The following is a 21,833-nucleotide window of genomic DNA, read 5'->3' as shown; positions in this document are numbered from 1 at the left end:
TATAGTGGCATTATGGTATTTTCTGTTTTATAATCTATTCCTTTCCTGATGATTCTTAACAATCTGTTAGCTTTTTTGACTGCTGCCGCACTCTGAGCAGATGTTTTCACAGAACTATTCTTGAGAGGTAACAGCTAACTTAGACCTACCATTTTGTGTGTACAGTTAGGGTTTTTTTTCCCAATGTGCATTACTTTGCATTCATCAACACTGAATTTCACCTTTTGTTGCTCAGTCACCCAGTTTTCTGAGATCACTTTGTAAATCTTCACTTTGGACTTCCCTATCTTGAGAAATTTTGTATTGTCTGCTAACTTTGCCACCTCACAGTTTACCCCCTTTCCCAGACTATTTATGACCATGTTGAACAGCATGGGTCCCAATATGGATCCTTGGGGGCCCTGGCTATTTACCTCTCCCTGCTGTGAAAACTGACCATTTATTTCTACCCTTTGTTTCCTATCTCTTATCTCTAGTTACTGATCCATAAAAGAACCTTTCCTGTTATGCCATGACTGCTTACTTTGCTTGAGAACCTTTGGTGAGGGACGTTGTCAAAAGCTTTCTGAAAGTCCAAGTACACTATAACACTGGATCACCCTTGTCGGAATACTTGTTGACACCCTCGAAGAATTCTAATAGACTGGTGAAGCATGATTTCCCTTTACAAAAGCCATATTTACTCTTCCCTGACATATTGTTGTCACCCATGTGTCTGGTAATTCTATTCTATACTATAATTTCAACCAGCTTGCCTGGTACTGAAGTTAGGCTTACCAGCCTGTAATTGCCAGGATTGCAACTGGAGCCTTTTAAAAAAACCTGTTATATTAGCCCTGCTCCAGTCATCTGGTAGACAGACTGATTTAAACAATAGACTATATACCACAGTTAGTAGTTCTGCAATTCCAGATTGGAGTTCCTTCAGAACTCTTGGGTGAATACCATCTAGGGTGACCAGACAGAATATGTGAAAAAATTGGACAGGGGGTGGGAGGTAATAGGAGCCTATATAAGAAAAAGACCCCAAAATCAGGACTGTTCCTGTAAAATCGGGACATCTGGTCACCCTAATACCATCTGACCCTGGTGACTTATTACTGTTTAAATAATCAATTTGTTTCAAAACCTCCTCCACTGACACCTCAGTTTGAGACAGTTCCTCAGATTTGTTATCTAAAAAAAGAATGACTTCTGTGTAGGAATCATCCTTACATCCTCTGCAGTGAAGCCCAATTGCAAATAATTAATTTAGCTTCTTTGCAACAACCCTGTAAATAAAATATTTGCAATACAAAGTGAAGGTGTAAGAAAGAAAATCTGCCATTTGCACTCAAGCAATAGGCCATACACTTCATAGCCTTTATATCATAGCCTGTTTTATGCAGAATAAGAATGTTGGACAGGGCACTGCAAATGTGAAATGGGAATTCCAACTTTCTCCACAACAACCACCAAGGATAAGTAGAAGAACCTTAAACATACCATTCAACTCTAACTCTTCACTGACTTATCAGCAAAGGGAATGATCACAAACCTTGGTGAGATGCTTGAACTTAGTACATTTCTAGACACAATGAAAAAAACACGAACAAAACTACACCAAATATCCAGAGATATGCTTTGAGTGAAATTAATAGGCAATAAGAGGGTTGTGTTTACAAAAGATACCTTCAATTCCATTTTTATTCCTATTCAAAAAAACAAACTGTACTGCTATCTTCTGGGCATAAGAAAACTGGTATTTTGTTTGAAAATGCTTCTTTTTTTTATTTTAAGACTGAAAAACAAATTACCTCTAAATCACAATCCATAGAGGAGTATAAATTGCTACTGTACATGTAAAAATTGCAGATGCTTAGACATATCTGAAATGCATTTGTGTTTCTCATACTTTGCACTAATTAATGATTCTGGGAAATATTTTCAAAGGTACACATGGCTCAAAGGTGGGACTCAACCCTGCGGCACCTCCTGCTGGTGTCCTGGGAATTAGCTCCACTTCCAGCCTTGGAGCGCCCTCTTCAGGCCGTTGTCCTGCTTACACCGGGCCCTCGTGTCCCTCCTGGACCTGGTGCCCCTTGTATGCTGGGGTGCTGACCCCTGGCAGTAACCCCTCACTTGCAGGGTCTCCCCTCCCTGGGGGACCTCCCACCCCCTATCCCTACCTCGCCTCAGTCGTAGGCTCCTGCCAGTCACCAGCTAGCCCCCAACACCCTGGGGCAGACTGCAGTATAAGCCACTCATCACAGGCAAGGTTGAGTTTGGACCTGCTGCCTCTGTCTCACCTTGGGCTGTCCCCTGAAGCCCCAGTACCTGTTGGGCCTAATGCTAGGCCGCAGCCTGGGGCTTTTCTGGCTGGAGCTCCCTAGTTCCTTAGGCCCTTCCCCAGCCCTGCTCTAATCTAGGTACTCTGCTTAGGTCCCTGCAGCCATGTCCCTCCCTCTCAGAAGCTAGAGAGAGTCTCTTGAGCTTCAGCCCAGCAGCCCCTTTATAGGGTCAGCTGAATCTGTTTGGGGCGTGGCCATATCTGAGGCTGCCTCCCAATCAGCCCAGCCTAAGGCTCCCAGCCCCGGCCCTCTCCCAGGACCATTTTAAGTCCTTCCAGGCAGGAGCGGGTGACCACCCTGCTACAGGCAGATAGGTACAAAACTTCCACTGAAAGCCAGTGGGAATTAAGCACCTGACTGTAATTTGTGCTTTTCAAAATATCCCCTGTAGTCCACGATTTGCAAAAATAGCTCTATTAATCCAACACCGTATACTATATAATATCCTTTGTGTTTAGGGCCCAATCTTGAAAGGTCTGCTCTGTGCATGGCTCTCCCTTTTCAGTCAATGGAAAGTCTATGTATGAAGTATTTGTAGGCTCAGGCCCATAATTTGTACAAGTGAATGGATACCAAAGTCTTCTATGTAAAATAACAACCTTTTCACTATATTTAAGTTACCAACCGAAGACTTGCTTGTTGTGAGTGGTTCTGAATTTATATAAACAAACCAACCTCAAGATTAAAACATTTCAGGAGCACTTTTCCTATCCCTTAAAGGCCTAATAAAAATCTTCCCACTATTGGAAAAGTGTTAATTATTGCTTTAAAGAAGCCCATATTTGCTACTCTGACATTGTCCAGCGTCAAGCAAAGCCACCGACTCTCATGAGTCTCAAAACTCCAGCTCCTGGAGTCAGGTGAGAATCTCAGTTTTGATTTTCTAAATAGTTAAGTTTCTGTTGCTCCTGGCTTTGTAGAAAAGCTTGAAAATGTTAACTTTAAAAGGTCAACAATTCATAACATAACATAAATAATCCAACATATGTTATTTTTAAATCTCATGATTTATTAAGCTAATCTCATCATATATTTGTGTATGCATGCAAACCGAGAGAGAGAGCGAGAGCGAGAGAGAGAGAGAGAGAGAGAGAGACTTCAGGTAGATACCAGGTTCTTCCATTAACAAACAATAGCATTATCTTGTATTCTCATGATATGCAAAGGTTCTGACCTGAAGCTGATGGAAGGGGACTTGTAGTGAGATTCGCAGGCTCTGCTAGAACAAAACATAGTTGAGATAACCCTTAGTTTAGTTCTAATCTATATCTGTAAACACTCTAGTGTGTAGATTTACTTTTTTGATGGTTCTCAAAAAAAATCTGAAAAGTTTGGGTGCTTATCTGTTGGTTATCCCATCAACACCTTCCTCCTAACCTTTCTAACAATAGTCTACTTTTTTCTTCTTACCCAACTCTTCCCAAAGCACCTTCTTCCTCTACCATAGGCCCTTGGCTGCTGATTAAGGTATTGGTTATTGTGCGTATGTACTATTGCCAAGACCTCAGTGTGATCATCTCATCTCAAAAAAAGATGTGTTATCACAGCCAATGAAGAGCATCTTTCAGCTCAAGAGATAGAGGCTTTGTTTTTGGAGGAAGAACAGACCTGAGTTGAAAATCAGGTGCAAAGTGTGTGGTGTAGTTAACAACAAGGATGCTTGTGTGTACATAGTGATTGATCATTTAGGGTACAATTTTCTCTCATTACAATTGCATGCAGTGTTGGAAACTCAGTCTCTCCCTTTGAGCCTCTTCCAACTGGCTTTAATTGCTCACCTTTGATTCTAAATTTGTAAGGCCCAGCAGCTGTGGCAGCATCCCCGTGTCCAGCGAAACCTAAGTGTGCCTTTCCCCATAAGATTTCCATTGAGAATGGAATCAAAGCTCAGGAAAGTTGTTGCACTAACCATCTCTCATAACATAAGGATGGATAGCTCTGGCCTTATCTAAACCAATCTGAACCTTTACAAAGTTTTTGTTTGGAGTCAATGGGTGGGCAAAGATTTATGCTTGTTTTTATTTTTTTTCCAGACTGGTTTAAATCACTAGACTCCAAGGACTTCCATACAAAATACAAAAGTTTGTCTCCTCATTATAGGTGAGTTCAAATCCAAGCGTCTTAGATTATCTAGGGTATTACTTCAGGTGACATATCACTTTATTGACCAGCTCCCCAGTTGCTGTACTGAAGTGCATCTCCAATGAAGTCAATGCAGCTATGCCAATTCACACAGGATGAATATCTGGCCCTACATTTGTTATTGTACCTTACTTGGGCACACAAGCTAGTTTTCATTTACAAGAAGTACTGACCTGATGATGATAGAGGTGGGCTTGTAGTCAGAGTTTCAGGAGCTGTTGGAACAAAATCAAGTTAAGTGTAAACTTTCTGTATAAAGTATTTTGGAGTTTCACATTAGTGTAGGAATACCTCAAATATTTTTTACTTGAATGTTCCTCTGAGCCATCTGAAATTTTCCAGTTCTCTCCTGGTGAATATCCTACCTCTCTTGCAGCTTTTCCTCCCACTCTGCAAGCTCACCAAGGATTACCATTCCACATCAAGCCCTTTCTCCCAACTCTCTCTCATGCACACAGGCTCCTCAATCTCTATTCCTTCTCCTCTTCAAGAAGGATTTTATAGAGAATGTGTGTCTGGGGTCTCATGGGGACTCATCTGTGACTGTCAGAAGGGACATATCTTTTCAAGCAGCCATCTTGAGTCATATTACCATTTATATCACAGTACTCCTTGAGGCACCTGCATCGCATAAGACAATATTTGGATCAGTTAAATGAGCTGAAATTAAAATGTGGTATGGCAGCAATTTTCCAAAAAGAAAGTTACTTTCTATCACTATGGAAGCTGTGGGATGATGGACAAATCACTTCACCTCTGTGCCTCAATTTCCTCATCTGTAAAATGGAGATGAGACTTTTCTTGCTATAGTATGTTGAGCTTTAGGAAGTTAAAGTGCTATGTACAATTTTCATTCTAATGATTAATTGGATGTTCAATTACTGATATCATATTGTTGCAGTAGTCCTGGAGGAATACACAGCTGTTATCTCATTTTAAGTCAGACCTGTTAATCTCTCACAGCAACAAAAGTTTGGCTACTCCGAAGCTCACAAGTAGATATATCACCCTTTCAGTTCATAATTTTCTTCTACAGAATTTCTGGGATATAGTGGTCAATCATTTTCCACAATGATGTGCTGTTTTATAGAAAAAAACAAACAAACTTCTAGATGGTGCAAATAGTCAAGATAAATAATGATGTCATGGCTCTGAATTTAGTCATTGAATACCTAAAGTACCTAGCATGAAATGTGCCTTTAGTATATAGAGTGTAAGAAACTTTATCCACCAGATGTCTCTCTCCCCTTATGAAGGCAATCAGTAGCTACTTAATAGTGTCTCAAACAAGGTTAAAAATGTGAGTTAATCAACTTCCACTTCAAGGGATTCAAATTAATTTTTTATTCTCTTCCTCACTGTCAGCCTGTTCCGAAACTCATTGAAGTCAATGGGAATATTCCTACTTATTTCACTGGGTTTTGGATCAGGTCTTATCCATTACTCATACACCTCTTCCCTCTGGGTATCGAGGGTCCCACCACCACTTTTTAATCATATTTATGATGCTTAGAATCACCTCATCCACTTATTGACAACTCAGAGTTTTTCCTTTCTGGTTAAATGAAACTGAATCATCAAATCCTTTTAAATTCCATTCTTAATGTTTGTTTCCACTTACATGAAATTCCACTTCCTTCCCTTATCTGCCTTCACAAGCAAAGCAGAACATCTCACTTTCTATGAACACTAGAACCTCTCACTACCCTTGGTCCAAATGTTGGGAGAAAGAATTGCATTTACTTATGAAATAACATTGTTGGGCCTTAATTACGTTACCTTGAAGGACATTGGTAGGTATCATAAATGATGGACACCATAAATAAAGGATTAATATTATGGAATTTCACTGGGCTTCCACCATTATTTTATCCTCTTGTTTTCCTTTTAAAGCATATATATCACACTGACACACCCTTCTGTGAAGATGACTGCATCGCTCCCAGTGTGGTTTGTGAATGCTCCTTCCAGGTTGGCTAAAGGAGATCACTTGTGAACAGCTCACAGGCTATTGGTCAAGATTTTCCAAAGTATTTAGGTACCTAACTCCCACTGAGGATTTGGGCCTTCTTCCCTACAACTTATGTAGCCTCTGTTGTGCCAGCTAGTAAAGGAATCTCCTGTAATGGAATTTTCATGGGTGGATTTGTATACCTGCATATATGCCATTGCAGGATTGAGTGCCAATGTCTGCAATTGACTTACATTTCAAGGTTTCAAAGAAAGCAAATAATTTTCATAGTTACCTGTGATTTCTATGCTGTTCACATCAATGTTAATAGTCTGCAAAAGGCTAGTTTTATTTGCTTTAGTTCCTAAAACGAGTTCATTCTTTGTTTTCTCATTAGATACCCACTGTGCAAAGTATAGGTTGAATATTACGATAATGCTGCCATTTCTGCCAAACAGAAAACACCACAGAAGAAAAAAACAAGTTAATTACACAAAATACCAAGTGAATAACATATTTGACATATTGTTTTTTAAAATCAAGATTACATTTTTTTTCTAAAAGATATATACTCTAGTTCAAACAAGAATTATTTTGGTGAAGTTCTGTTGCCTGTGTTTATATAAGAGATCAGACTAGATCAGGGATCAGCAATGTTTGGCACGCGGCCCACCAGGGTAAGCCCCCTGGTGGGCCGGGCCGGTTTGTTTACCTGCTGCGTCCACAGGTACAGCCGATCACAGCTCCCACTGGCCATGGTTTGCTGCTCCAGACCAATGGGAGCTGCAGAAAGTGGCATGGGCCGAGGGATACCTGTGGCAGGTAAATGGACATGGAAGGTAAACAAACTGCCCTGGCCCGCCAGTGGGCTTACCCTGGTGGGCCGCTTGCCAAACATTGCTGATCCCTAGACTAGATGATCACAGTGGTCCCTGTTGGCTATAGAATATATGAATCTAATGAGGATCTCATTCTAATAATAGGTTCCATCCACCAAACTCAAACTGTCAGGGTATAATGGATGAGCAACTAGAGATATGGTGAAGGGAGATAATTTTTAAAAAGTACTGAACACCTTAGAAACTTGAAGCCTGATTGTCCTTTCACTTACATTGCTGTAAATCAAAAGTAACTCCATTTAAATCAAAGGAGTCAATTGTGTTATACCGGTGTAAATGAAAGGAGAATCAGGACCTGTGTTTAGCTAAACCCACACTGAGTCTTGATTAGGTCTCGCATTTTAGGCTTTATAACAATGACAATAGCCTTGAAATATCCACATGATAAAACATCATGTAAAGTACTTCTTTTTGTGACCCCAAAGTTAAGTATGTTTGTGTCACAGGTGGATTCAATAAGCACTGGGGCTGTTCGCATGAAACAATACAGGGTGAAATCATGTTTTCACTGAAGTCAATGGCAAAACTTCCATTAATTTCTTTGGGGACAGGCTTTCATTTAAAGTGATGCCCTGGTAATTAGAGCAGGGCAAAATTTTCTGCAGAAACATTATTTCACTAATAAATAGAGATTTGTGACAACCAAAACGTGGTGAATTTTTATCGACTTTGGAAAATCGTCTCACTTGAAAAAAATATGAGAAATTTCAAAATGGTTCATTTTGACATGTCCAAACTGAAAGTTTGATTCTGGGGGCTAGATTCACAAGGTGACTTAGGTGCCATTCCCATAAGTCAGAAGGTGGTGGTGGCATCCCCTTAAGACCACTAGCAATCACACTCAACTGGACTGTAGGAAACCCAGGTTTGAATCCCCACTCTGGAGATGAAACTTGAACCAAGGCCTCTTATATCCCCTGATAGCTGTCCTTACCACCAAGATACTGGGTCTTTCCCCTTGAAGCTGTCCCACTTTCAAAAAAAAAAAATTAACTGGAATCTGGGTGTCCCCCTTCCCAGGTGAATACTCTAATCACCAAGATAGAGAGTTTCTTTCTCTCTCTTTTGCCCAATGAATAGTTCACTATTGAATACAAAGTGGAACAGCTTCAAGAGGCAAAACTGAAGGGATACTAAATAGCCAGGTGGTTAGGGCAGTCACCTGGTGTATAGGAGACCTGGGTTCAAATTCCTGCTCCAGAGTGGAGACATGAACTCAAGTTTCCAACACTCCAAGTAAGTGCCCTTGATATTAGGGAGGACTGCACCCCATCCTCCTTCTGTTTTGTGAGTGGCCTTAAGTCCCTTATATTTCTTTTGCTTTTATTAAGAAACATTTAAAGTTGTCTGGAATCGGAAAAAAAAAAACAACGTGTAGTTTAATCTGCAACAATTTTTTCTGACTTTTTGATTCACCAAAAATTGCCCGCAAATTCAGTTTCGAGTCAGCCCCAAACCATTTCCTTCTGATTTTTCAGAACTGCTATCAAACTGAAAATGTATATATTCACCCAGCTCTATTAGTAACCCCTGTTATTCAGGTCTATACTTATAGCAACATCTTGGTTGAGTTGAATATATAATGTTGCTTATTGGAGAAAAGGACATTTTCTCTCCCTGCTGAAAAACAGCAGTGACCGCCCTTATTGCAAAGTATTTGTGCTAGCAGACTGCCACTGATTCAACAGCACTCTTTGATATGAGGTGATTAATCTTATCACTGCACTGAGCACAGTTTGCAATATATTAAAAGACTAATGTCTTAAATGATTCTGATAACCCCTAGGCCATGCTGAGTAAACAAAAGCTTTTATTGCTGTCTTTGTTACTCAGCCGAGTTCCAAGGGTGAGACAATAATCAGATTTCCCAAAAGGGTAAACAATTTTTTATGAAGAGTCAAGTAGAAAATAATTGCTGAGTCAAAGTAATAATTTAAGTATTTGCACAGTGGACAGGAATAGAGATTATTCCAAAGAATGTAGGGGCCTGATACAAAGTCCTTTGAAGTTAATGGAGTCTCCCTGTGACTTCACAGAGGTTTGGCTCCCACTTTACCTGTACAAAAGGAAAAGAAAAGGAAAAAAAAATCTATTTTGCCATAAAATGTCTAGAGGGCATAAGTTAATAGGAGTGTATTGGGGGGAGGGGAAGAGGAAGCATCAAACCTCAGGAAAATCAACCCACTTAGGGTAAATCTACATTGCTCCAGGGGTGTAATTTCTGTCTTGGGTAAATGTACCTGTGCTAGCTTTGATTGAGCCAGCGTTGGCAAATAATAGCCTAGCCATGGTTAGTGACCGAAACTATAATGAAACACCTCTCCATGTTATTTTAAAGCTCATAAAAATAGAAATAATATTAGATATGTAATCATCTATGATTAGGAAAATGGTTGTGGGAGAATATTTCATGCTCACTAACATCTCCTCCTGTATGCTTATAAATGGAGAAAACAGCTCTTTACAAATATATGAATACCCTACTCTTTAAATACATATTCATAGTGCTGCTCTGGTATCCTCTCTCTCTCTCTTTCTCTGTTTGTCTCATTTCAGTCTCTCACAGTTGTATTAAAAGAAAGGAAAATGCAGTGTTGGGTTTCCTCTATTTTCTTTACTGAAAGCCTGATTCTCTGTAGTCATTTATGCCAATGCAGAGTGGGTTTATGATGCTACTAGATCAGAAAAGCAGTGTTGTACACACACTCTGCAACGGAGTAATGGAGAATCAGATGCTTTATTTTATTATTTTGGAAGATTGTGTGGGAGAAAGTACTGTTAGGGGCATAGTAATTACATACTCCTCTGTCTGTCTGATACAATCCCTGAATGTATGGTACACCTACAAATATTGTTCAGGAGCATTACTTTCTGCTTCAATAGCACTGATGTCTCCTGCCCTGTACAAGTGAACATTGTTTGATGACCTGATTTTGAGCCTGTTTTGAACTCTCAGGCTCTGATTCAGCAATCCATCCCTAAGCATGTGGTCAAGTGCTCTGCTGTATACCTTTGAAGCTACATTGAAATGTTTGGGACTTGAGCATGTCCTGAAGTTGTTTAGTGAATAGGGATGGTCCTGAGCAGATGCTCTGCTGAATCAGGGCCGCACTGAAACATGAGCAGACTGGACTGAACTCAAGTTTAGTTAGGCTTGTGGCATAACTGGCATGAGGGAAATAAAGCTAACCATCCTTTAATAAAACAGAGTATACCCCACATGTTTTATACTGTTCAAAATGCACGAGGTGTGGGTCTGTCTGGGTTATAATAGTAGCCTAATCTCTATCACCACCAAGAAGAGCTGATCCTAAACTGTCGTACATTGAGGTATCTCCATTGGTGCTAGGTCAGTTTAAACCAGCTGAGGATCTGTCCCTCAATCTTGAACTTGTCTCTAGTTCTCTAAGCCGCCAGGGTCTGGGACCACTCTGGATGAAGCACGCTCAGTAGAGCTTGAAAAAAGGCAAACACATTTTCTGTGAAAAAATTTACAGATTTTTAAAATTATTTTTCATTCAAATTTTGACAATTTTCTGGCCGTGGAAGAGAATTACTGTATATTGCTTGACACCCTTTGGCCAAAGCTTCTGAGAAGAATATAACTACACTGTGGAGGAATATAACTACACTGTGCTTCTCACAATAGTGTTCATCAAAGGAAGGGGAGAGATGAAATGTTCTCAATGGACCCCTTTGAGAGACAAAATCTTTTTTAGGCACTGTTGAGATTCATAATCTAATGAGGATTTTTAAATTTAAAAATTATGAACTGCAGTATATACCCACTTGAACTGCAAAACTTCAGAGTTCTTATATTCATTCTTCAGCTGACTTGCTTGATAGATTTCATTTATCTATACAAAAATATGAAAAATTCTGAAGAAATACAAGTTAGAAATATACACAATTACACATTACAATTATGATTTTAACACCACACATGTTTTTCTTCCTAAATGAAATATGCTCCTTGAGGTGACTGAAATTGACATTTTTGTCAGTTTCACTGCTGCTATTCAATTAACAGTGGTTAAAGGGACAAGAATCATGTCAATTTCAGTCACCAGCTGCCAGGGCTCCTAGATAGCCAGGCCATGGCATTGAGGACAGGGACCAAGGGATCCCCAGTGTCCTGGTCTAGCTGAATCCCCAGGCAGGTTTCCGATGGAACCATCTCATATTTGATGAATCTGCATTTTCCAAAAATGTTTTGTCAGAAATTTCCCAACAAGTTATAACCGATATTAGATGCCTTTAAGAAATCAATACAGTTAATGGCATGTTATCTGTTATATCCTCTTGAGTTAACCACAGACTCTTACCAATTGTTGAATATCAAAGGCAAGAGCCTTGAAGTCAGCTGATGAGTTGTCTTGTAAACCAGGGCTGAATGATGCTCCTGACAGTATTTTAAATGTTCCTGTGGCTGCATGACTGTTTCCATATACTTCAGTTGGATTATTTAAAGAAAAACAAAACAGTGGAAGTGTTGAATTATGTAGAGATGTAAGCAAGAGGTTGCATTTGACTTTTCCAATAAAGATCATCATAAAATATTGCTACTCTCTCCTTTCACATTCTATTCAGAGCTTTTCTTTGTGTTGCACTGGTTTCAAAAGAAAAGTCAGATTCTTTTCTGCTGCTTAAAGGATACTATTTCACAATGCTAACATCTTTAAATCCATGCTATTTTTTTATAATCCCATTACTTTCAATTATATCTTCATTTCAGAGCTTCCTAGAACCACTATATTGCCTGCTGAAAGAGGCAATGACTGGTCAGCTTCCTCCAGCTAGAGCAACTAACTGATACAAGGGAAGCATGGTGGGCAATGAGCCATTAAAAGTTTGTAAGTTCTTGGACTGCAGGCACCAAGTCTCACCCTGTTGGCTTTCTACAAGTAAAAGCTCTGTGAACTTCTATATACACATACACCCCTTTGAGAAAATACTGCTTTCACTGAACGAATTATTATATGACATGTGTGACTGACCTTTTCTATCAGAACATACATGATTGTGTGGATGAGTTTATAAAAAACAAGTTCAAACAGGAATTAATTCAAGGAATATCCTATGGCCTGTGGTATGCAAAAGGTCAGATTAGAAGATCACAGTGGTCCCTTGTGGCTTTATAAACTATGAAAAAAAATATGTGCAAGTAGGTAGTAAAGGCTAGATTCAGAAAAGGACAGACACCTCACTGCCACTTTATGCACCTAAATCCAACATTTCAGCACCAGTGAAGTCCTTGACCCCCCTGACCAGATGCTGCCCAACTCTGTAGGCATCTAAAGCCTCTAGAGCAGCAAAATTTCTGCCATTCATGTCCCCACGGTGCCTACAAATCTACTAGTGAGCATGCGCACAGCTGCCTCAGTCTAGGTACCCAGGTGCCTATCTCACATCCAAGTCTCAGCAGGCTCTTCAGACTAGATGTTTCCCCACCTATCTTTTTAAAAAAAAAAAAAAAAAAAAAAAAGAGGTTCACTGCCACATACCCCATCTAATGATTTTGCAAAAAGTATTTTAAAAAGAAATAAGAAAGTTAAAATGATTCATTTCTACACTTTCCCATTTGAAATGTCATTGAAATTGACACATTCCTGTGACTTGTTTTGATTTTAGTGAAAGTGCATTTTCCTATGAAAAACTAACTAGCATTGACAGTGACAGTAACCTACTTTGACTATCAAGGGCTTGACTGTGCAATATGCCGAGAACCTCCTACTACCAGCTGAGTGCCCTCACATCTCACTATCCACAAGGTTGGGAGATGAAGGTACTGTGCAGGATGGCACTTGAAATCAAAGTATTACATAAACTAGTAATATTGTTTGTCTCTGAAAAAATGTGATCCCAAGACACGTGGAGAATCTGCAACACTACATGGAAGTCAGTACCTCAGAGGACCAAGCCAGAAGCTTGTCAAATAAAATGGTATTTCGATAAAGGACATTTACAAAAATGATACCGCCTACTTTAATGAAAAACAAAAGAAAACAAAAATACCCCAACCAGTGTAGCTTTTAATTTTTCCTCTGACACATCTGATCAAATATTATAATCTTTACTATTGAGATTAAAGTCCAGGGGCCTGATCAAAAGCCCACTGAAGACAATAAGAGTCTTCCCATCAACTTCAATGAACTTTGGATCAGGCCTGAAGTGTTTAAATTTTTGCATATCTTGTTTGTAATGAATCTTTTTAAAGCAACAGTGGTCACAGCAGAGCATGAAACATGAAAAATAATTACAATAACAACAACAGTTGGCTTCCAAGTTTGAGCACTTACCAGAGAGCTCCTTTAAAGGTTAAATCTTGACTACTTACCTTGTTGCAACTCCTTGCTTTGTACCCATACAAGTGCAATTAATCCAGCACAAACACACACAAAAATTGTAAGCAAAACAACAAGACAGATTTCAAAGTCACTAAGAGGGATACTTCTCTTAGGTAACAATTTTTTCAGATTCATTTCCAGCTAGGAAGTTTATATCAATTAAGAATTGCTGCAAGAAACATATAAGCATGACAAAGAGGGCAGCGATCCACATGAACAGATATTTATAGGAGATATTTGTAAATTAATTGCACCATTAATCTTCATTTACACTCAGTCAGTATGATGTAGTTTTTATATTATTCCTGAATGATTATATCAATGTACAGTATATGCTGGTATAAACAGAAAACAAAACTCTCATTAAGGAAGATGATAATGTCTAAGATAAAAAATATCTATGGAGACAGCTACCCAAAGTTGTAAATGTTAATCATCAGCTTTATAATTACCTGTCATTTGCAAATTTTAAATTGAAAATAAATGTTACGAATATAGTTTATTGCGGCTTGGTTTACTATTTTAGGGTAAATACCCAGAAATAAAACTGAATTTAGCATTGCATCAATAAGTAATACAACCAAAGTATCCAGTTGGCAGTCACTTTAAGGGTCCAATCCTGTTCCTGGTTGAGTATCCTCAACTCCTACTGAAATCAGCGTGAGTTAAGAGTGTTCAGCACCTCATTATCTCATGAGTTTTAATCTTTTCAATATTTTAATCTTTATTTTAATTAACCTTTTTGCTGGACACTTTTATTGATTTGGTGCACTCATATATATGTGTCTGATAACTCCGTCTTGGGTAATATATATTGCTCAAAAATATTTTGGAGGATGTCCATAACCCTCTGGTGTATAAAGGCATCTCACAACCATGCTAATTTTGTTAGTACATTAACTTAAGGAAAGCCCTTTAGAATAGCATGGCTATTAACGATCATTTAAAATCGGATTACTAAATTACTAGAAGTTGTGTGAGCAGCTGATGTTTGTGTCTCATAAGTGTTGATGTTTGAAAAGAAATACTTTGCATGGGGATGTTTTAAGATGTCCAAAGTACTTATAAAAAGGAATGCGGAGCCCAAAGAAAGTGCAAGAAAAATGAATGATTTTATATGCTCCAGAGCCAAAGCTTATTAAATTGATAGAAAGGCTCCTATGGATTTCAATGGACTGTACATCAGGCCCAAAATTATTTTAATATATCACCACCCCATGCCAGACAATAAAAGATCAGATTTAGAATCTGAAGGTATGTCTACACTGCAAAGAAAAACTCATGGCACCAATTCTCAGAACCCGGGTCAATTCTCTTGGGCTCATGGGGCCATAGGCGCAGACTTCTAATGACGCCGGTAGGTGCTTAACCCCCCTCTGCCACCGGCCCTGCCCCGACTACACCTCTGCCCCACCCTGTCCCGCCCCCATTCCAACCTCTTCCCCAAAGTCCCTGCCCCAATTCCGCCCCCTTCCTGCCCCTATTTGACTCCTTCCCCAAATTTCCGCCCCAGCCCCGCCTCCTCCCGTGAGCGTGCCAGGTTCCCGCTCCTCCTCCATCCCTCCCAGAGCTTGTGCTGTTTGGCAGCAGCAAGCGCTGGGATGGAAGTGGAGGAGCTGGGACGTGGTGCGGTCAGGGGAGGAGGCGGAGGTGGAGCGGAGGGGTGGGGCAGGGAACTTGGCTGGTGGTGGGTTCAGAGCACCCACTAATTTTTCTTTGTGGGTGCTCCAGCCCCAGAGCACCCACGGAGTCGGTGCTTATGCATGGGGATCAGATGGTGGAGCTAAAAATATACTTTCCCACTTGGTCTGGAGTGGGGTTCTGAGACCCTTGTTGGGTTTCAGAGCCCGGGCTCCAGCCCAAACAGGAACATCTATAATGCTATTTTTAGCCCTCCAGCTCAAGGCCCATGAACCCCAAACATTTGACTTGTGCTCTGAGACTCATTGTCATGGTTTTCTTTGCAGCACAGCCAATACCCTATTTGTCTTAGCCCTGGTCTGCACTATGAGTTTAGGTCGGATTTAGCAGCGTTAGATAGGTTTAGCCCTGAACCCGTCCACACTATAAAGCCATTTTTTCTGACTTTAAGAGCTCCTAAAGCCGGTTTCTGTACTCCTCCCCAATGAGTGGATTAGGGCTGAAATCGACCTTGCTGGGTCCAATTTGGGGTAGTGTGGATGCAATTGGATAGTATTGGCCTCTGGGAGCTATCCCAGAATGCTCCATTGTGACCGCTCTGGACAGCACTTTCAACTCAGATGCGCTGGACAGGTAGACAGGAAAAGCCCTGTGAACTTTTGAATTTAATTTCCTGTTTGGCCAGCGTGATGAGCTGATCAGCACAGGTGACCATTCAGAGCTCATCAGCAGAGGTGACCATGCGGTCCCAGAATTGCAAAAGAGCTCCAGCATGGACCGAACGGGAGGTACTGGATCTGATCGCTGTATGGGGAGATGAATCCGTGCTATCAGAACTCTGTTCGAAAAGACAAAATGCCAAAATATTTGAAAAATATATGGATGTACGCCCAAAGCCTTTGCAAAAGGTTTCTGGGGAGGGCAGCCTTATTCCGTCCTTCATGGTAGGACACTTTACCATGGCAGGCCAGAAGCACGCAGTCTGGAATCATTGCATAACAAAGCATGGCAGCGTATGGTCCCGGTGTTTGCTGGCATTCAAGCAACAGCCGTTCTTTATCTCTCTGTGTTATCCTCAAGAGAGTGATATCATTCATGGTCACCTGGTTGAAATAGGGGAATTTTATTCAGGGGACATTCAGAGCTGGCCGTTCCTGCTGGGCTGTTTGCCTGTAGCTGAACAGAAATCATCCCCGCTGTTAGCCACACGGTGGCGGGAGGGGTGAAGCAATCATCCCAGGAAATTGGGGGTGTGTGTGTGCATGTGTGGGGTGGTTAGTTGGGTTTGTGCTGCACGCTAACCCGAAAACTGCAGCACCTCCTTTTAAATGGCCAACCCATTTTAAAGGGCCAACCCAACAGGTGCTTGGTATGTGAAATGAGGGCGCTGCTTTTTGAAACCATTTCCACATGTTAGGAAGGTTAAAGAAGCCAAAAGACAGTGGCTTACCATGTCTGCCTGCAAGCCAAATTCTGTTGCCTGCCGGCCCTGCGTGTGTAATCTCTCACACCATACCGGCAGGCCCTCGATATAAGAGGCAAAATGTGACCTTGTAAAGAAAGCACATGTGCTATGTAATGTTAACAACTTGGTTAACCATGAAAGAGTCTACCCATTGTTCTCTAAAATGTCTCTTTTTAAAGACTAATCTCCCTTTTTTCCCTCCCATAGCTGCAAATGTTTCATCGCTCCACGTATCATCTCCGTCCCAGAGGCTATCAAAGATTAGAAGCTGAAAAAACCGCACTTACGATGAAATGTTCTCTGAACTCATGCAGTCCTCCCACGCTGAAAGAGCCCAGCACAATGCGTGGAGGGAGACAATGTCAGAGTCCAGGAAAGCACAAAATGAATGTGAGGACAGGAGGGACTAGCAAGAGGACAGGAGGGATGAGTGAGAGGAGAGGTGGTGTCAAGGTTCCTTCCCCACTCTGAACTCTAGGGTACAGATGTGGAGACCCGCATGAAAGACCCCCTAAGCTTATTCTTACCAGTTTAGGTTAAAAACTTTCCCAAGGTACAAACTTTGCCTTGTCCTTGAACAGTATACTGCCACCACCAAGCATTTTAAACAAAGAACAGGGAAAGAGCCCACTTGGAGACGACCTGCACATTTCCCAGAGTCACTACCCTTGATAGCAGCATCTCAGTGATCACGTTCACTACTTGCATCACAGCAGCCCAAACAGTAGATTTGCCCACTCCAAATTGATTCCTGACTGACTGTCTGGCGTTGCAAGCTTCCATAGGGCTATCGCCACTCGCTTGTGAACTGTGAGGGCTGCTCTCATCTTGGTATTCTGCTGCTTCAGGGAAGGGGAAAAGAAGTCAAAAAGTTCCATAAAAGTGGCCCTATGCATACGAAAGTTTCGCAGCCATTAGGAATCGTCCCAGATGTGCAACACTATGCGGTCCCACCTGTCTGTGCTTGTTTCCCTGGCCCAGAATCGGCGTTCCACAGCATGAGCCTGCCCCATTGCCACCAGGATGGCTAAATCGCCAAGGCCCGTACTTTGAGAGAAGTCTGTGTCCATGTCCTCATCACTCTCCTCACCGCACAGCCATTGCCTACTTGTCTGTTTTTGCAGGTTCTGGTTCTGGTTCTGCATATACTGCTGGATAATGCGCATGGTGTTTAGAGCAGTCACAACTGCCACAGTAATGTGAGTGGGCTCCATGCTTGCCATGGTATGGCATGAGCAGGAGAGCATAGTGGCACTGGAAGCGGCGGGTGGATGACAATGCTGACAGCAATATGGCGCCTGCACGGAAAAAGGCATGAAACGATTGTCAGCCATTGCTTTCATGGAGGAAGGGAGGGGGAAGCAAGGGGTAGGCTGGCAGCAGACTGAACTCACAACCCTGGGTTTAGCAGGTCGATGCTCAAACCACTGAGCTATCCCCCTGCCAATATTCCAGGCAGGACTGAATGTCCATTAGACAAAACTTAAAGAAGAGAATGACCTGAATGTACAGGCACCCTTGAAAGATTTTACTGAGGTCTGCCAGAAGCACCCATGTCTGCCCAGGCATCCCAACTAACCTCAGTGAGGCAGGCCAAGAGCACCTAGGAGACGATGAGGACGGCTACTAGTCGTATCACACTATCTGCTGCCACAAGTCAATGAGCTGCTGCTGTGTAGCAATACAGTCCCACGTCTGCCAGCACCCAGGAGACGTATGGTGACGGTGAGCTGAGCGGGCTCCATGCTTGCCGTGGTATGGCATCTGCACAGGTAACTCAGGAAAAAAGGCGCGGAAAGATTATCTGCCATTGCTTTCATGGAGGTCGGGAGGGCGGTAGGGGGGGCCTGACGACATGTACCCAGAACCACCTGCAACAATCTTTTTTGCCCCATCAGGCATTGGGATCTCAACCCAGAATTCCAATGGGCAGCGGAGACAGTGGGAACTGTGCGATAGCTACCCACAGTGCAATGCTCCGGAAGTCGACGCTAGCCTCAGTACTGTGGACGCACTCCGCCGACTTAATGGTCTTAATGGTTTTAAGTGGGGACACACACAATCGACTGTATACAATCGCTTCCTAAAAATTTGACTTCAATAAATTCAACCTCATTTCATAGTGTAGACATACCCTTAGGTACATATATCAGAGGAGAGAACAGGGCCATGTGATTCAAAGAAATGTCAAATCTTGCAATTTAACAAAAACTTAAGAGATGTTCCTTAGTCCATTGCCATGACTCAAAGAACACATAATAATGTAAATCTATGCAGAATACGGGATCAGAAAACCTCTACTTGATCAGGATTGCAACATTTCAACCACCTCGAGGATGAGTTTTCTCCTCTAGGTTGTCCTGTGTTATGAGGTGGAAGCTGGTGCTATTCAAGGCTGAATCAATCCCTGCCAGGAAGTGTGCAATCAAGTAATACCTAGTACATTTTTGTTTCAAATAAGGGCAATATTTACTATCATCAGTGTGAAATACTGAGTTGTTTTCCTACATTATTCTAAGGCAGAAGAATACATTTAGCAAATTAGACTTTAGCAAAGATTTTTCAGAAATGATTCATGATTTTGGGTGCCCAACTGGAGACACTTTAAAGGGTGTTGATTTTTAAAAATTGAGTGCTCAGCATATTCTGAAAATCAGGCCTTTTAAGGTATGTCAGGTCACGTACCCATACACTTAGACTTCCGAAATTACTAGTTGTTTTTGAAAATCTTGCCCCTTGATATTTTGGTAAAGTCATTGTTTTGTACAGGAGAATGCTATTACAATTCTTCTTGTGCAATTCCACTATTTTTTCATCAATTTCTTGAGCTCTGTTGGGAAACTCACCCTTGTGACATCCATACTGTCATGGCCTTTGAAATGTACGATAGTTGCAGAACTTAAACATGGCTGGACTAATGTCACACTGTGAAATAGTCTACATTGTACAAAATGCTAACTATTGCATAAGGGATCACAAAATTATCTTCTTCTTGCTCAATTATTTGGATTGCCCCATATTCATGTAATTTAGATTTCTCCTATAGTTATCTGCTATACAACTGGTAGGAAGGTGGGTGTTTTTTTTTTTTATGTACACTAAGGAAAGGAGATTCTAAACTGACAATAAGTTTTATGCCTTGTGCTATAAAATATGTATGCATCAAACATTGTATTTATTTTCTAAAGAAAAATAGAACAGATTGCTAACCTATAAATGAGGCCCAAATTATTCTAAAATAAAATACAATAAAATAAATAATAAATAATAATAATAATTAATAATAAAGCAAAACCAAACACACAGACCAAGTATAATCCCTAGACTATCCATATTTGAAATGGAGAAAAAACAACATGACTGTGAGAGCATGTACAAAAGTGTATTTTCATGTTACTGTATCTTTCCCGCTTTCTTTAAGGACTAATAGTTGCAAAGTATTCTACAATAAAATTGAGTTTCTATAGAAACTCAGCCAAGAGCAAAAATATTTTGAAATATTTATCTAAACTAGAGAGGAATGGACAACTTTTTCTAAAAAATGACTTAGTATTATTACATATAAGTCTTGTTTGACTGATAGCTTTTCATTATCATCTCCATTGTCTCAGTAACCAAATTCTAGTTCAGGTCATTTCCAAAGAAACGTATCAGAGTGCAATCCCAGCAGACTGACAGTACAATCACTTTATATTGTGTCAACACCATCTGCAGAGCAAGCAAAATTTACAGACTCATTGTGATGTTTTTATTTTCCTTTTTAACCATACTATTGCATAGGGAAAAGGGGTTGCTGACACAGAAAGAGGGGAAATGTTGTATTCAGATAATTCCTCTAATACGCAGTCTATGACAAACACACCCAAAGCCTGACATTCTGTTAATCCAGCTGTGGGAAAATGATTTGGTTACATTCACAGGAATCCCCTTCATTAACAAGATGAAGTGAGAGTCAGCTTTCTTGTGGCAGGTGTTTTCAGATATGCGAGTGCATTTTGCTGTGCAGGCTGCTGTGGAAAGAGCTGGAAAACTGCATCAATACATCTGCGATGAAAACCTAGTAACAGACCGTTAACTTATTTTTGCTGATGCTTATGAACTGGCATTTTAAAACAGAACTCAGGCATATATATGGCTTCCTAGGTTTGTTATACTGGTAAATTCTAACAATTCCAACTTTAAGAAACACAGACTTAAATGACTTACCATCAAGCTTTACAACTGCAGAACTTAATGAGATTCCAAATGAGGACAGTGGCATATTTATTGTCAAACCTCACATGTGGAAGAAAAAAAGGCTCACATGATTCTTAATTCCATCCACAGCATGAGTTAACCTGCCTTGTTTTTGGTAACTTAAAGGACTATGTAACTCCTTATTTGCGTCTCTCTTGTGCAACCTGTTCTCTTCACCATGGCACAGCTAGCTTGCCTGCATGGCAATGACATAACATACATCACTAGCAGTCTATAAAATTCTGTTGCCCCTACAATTTCTTTTCTTGATGCCGGGTTATACAACTTGATCACCGATCCAGCAGAAGAGTTACATTATCGTAGGCCGGTGTGTGTGATATAATACATCATATTTTTGGAAAATATTTGTCAATAATCCATTGTGGAACAACTGTTCTGTTCCTAGTCTTTTAGGACACAAACTTCCATCAAATAATTTATCTGATTTTATGAGTTTCTCAGCACCAATTTAAGTTCCACTGAGGCTGATATTTTACTCATGTGATAGTGTACAAAGGAGCAGTGCCTGTGTTTGCTGGTCAGAGCCGGCATCTTGGACCCAGAATGTAGGAAACCCCATGTCTAGCTATTGATTAAACATTGAGAGATGAGATCCATGGGTCTGCTAATGTTGGGAGAGCCACAGGCAAAGAAAAGACCCACTCATAGGGGTACCCAAGAGGAGTATGCTTTTAGATATTACCCTAGAACTTTCACATACAAGATTGCCAAATAATAGAAGGTTTTTTAGGGGCACTGGCAGAACAGATACACAAAATTATACTTTGATGGGTAACTGAATGCAATGAAGTAACTGATACA

The 21,833-nt window shown here is 40.7% G+C and overlaps 1 protein-coding gene across 1 annotated transcript in view; it reads right to left on the bottom strand.

Moving 5' to 3' along the window:
* The window catches only part of TMPRSS15 (transmembrane serine protease 15), an 88,297-nt gene extending 76,425 nt beyond the window's left edge, over positions 1–11,872 (bottom strand). Inside the window, 4 exon segments of the mRNA XM_073329227.2 lie at positions 4,642–4,687; positions 6,674–6,870; positions 11,112–11,179; positions 11,648–11,872. Of these exon segments, the coding sequence (XP_073185328.2) occupies positions 4,642–4,687; positions 6,674–6,870; positions 11,112–11,179; positions 11,648–11,872 (536 nt within the window).
* Positions 11,873–21,833: the final 9,961 nt, after the last annotated feature.

This window comes from Lepidochelys kempii, chromosome 1 (assembly GCF_965140285.1).
Source record: "Lepidochelys kempii isolate rLepKem1 chromosome 1, rLepKem1.hap1, whole genome shotgun sequence".
Taxonomy (NCBI): Eukaryota; Metazoa; Chordata; order Testudines; family Cheloniidae; genus Lepidochelys; species Lepidochelys kempii.
The sequence above is the reverse complement of the archived record's forward strand: the minus strand, read 5'-3'. Positions and strand labels throughout refer to the sequence as shown.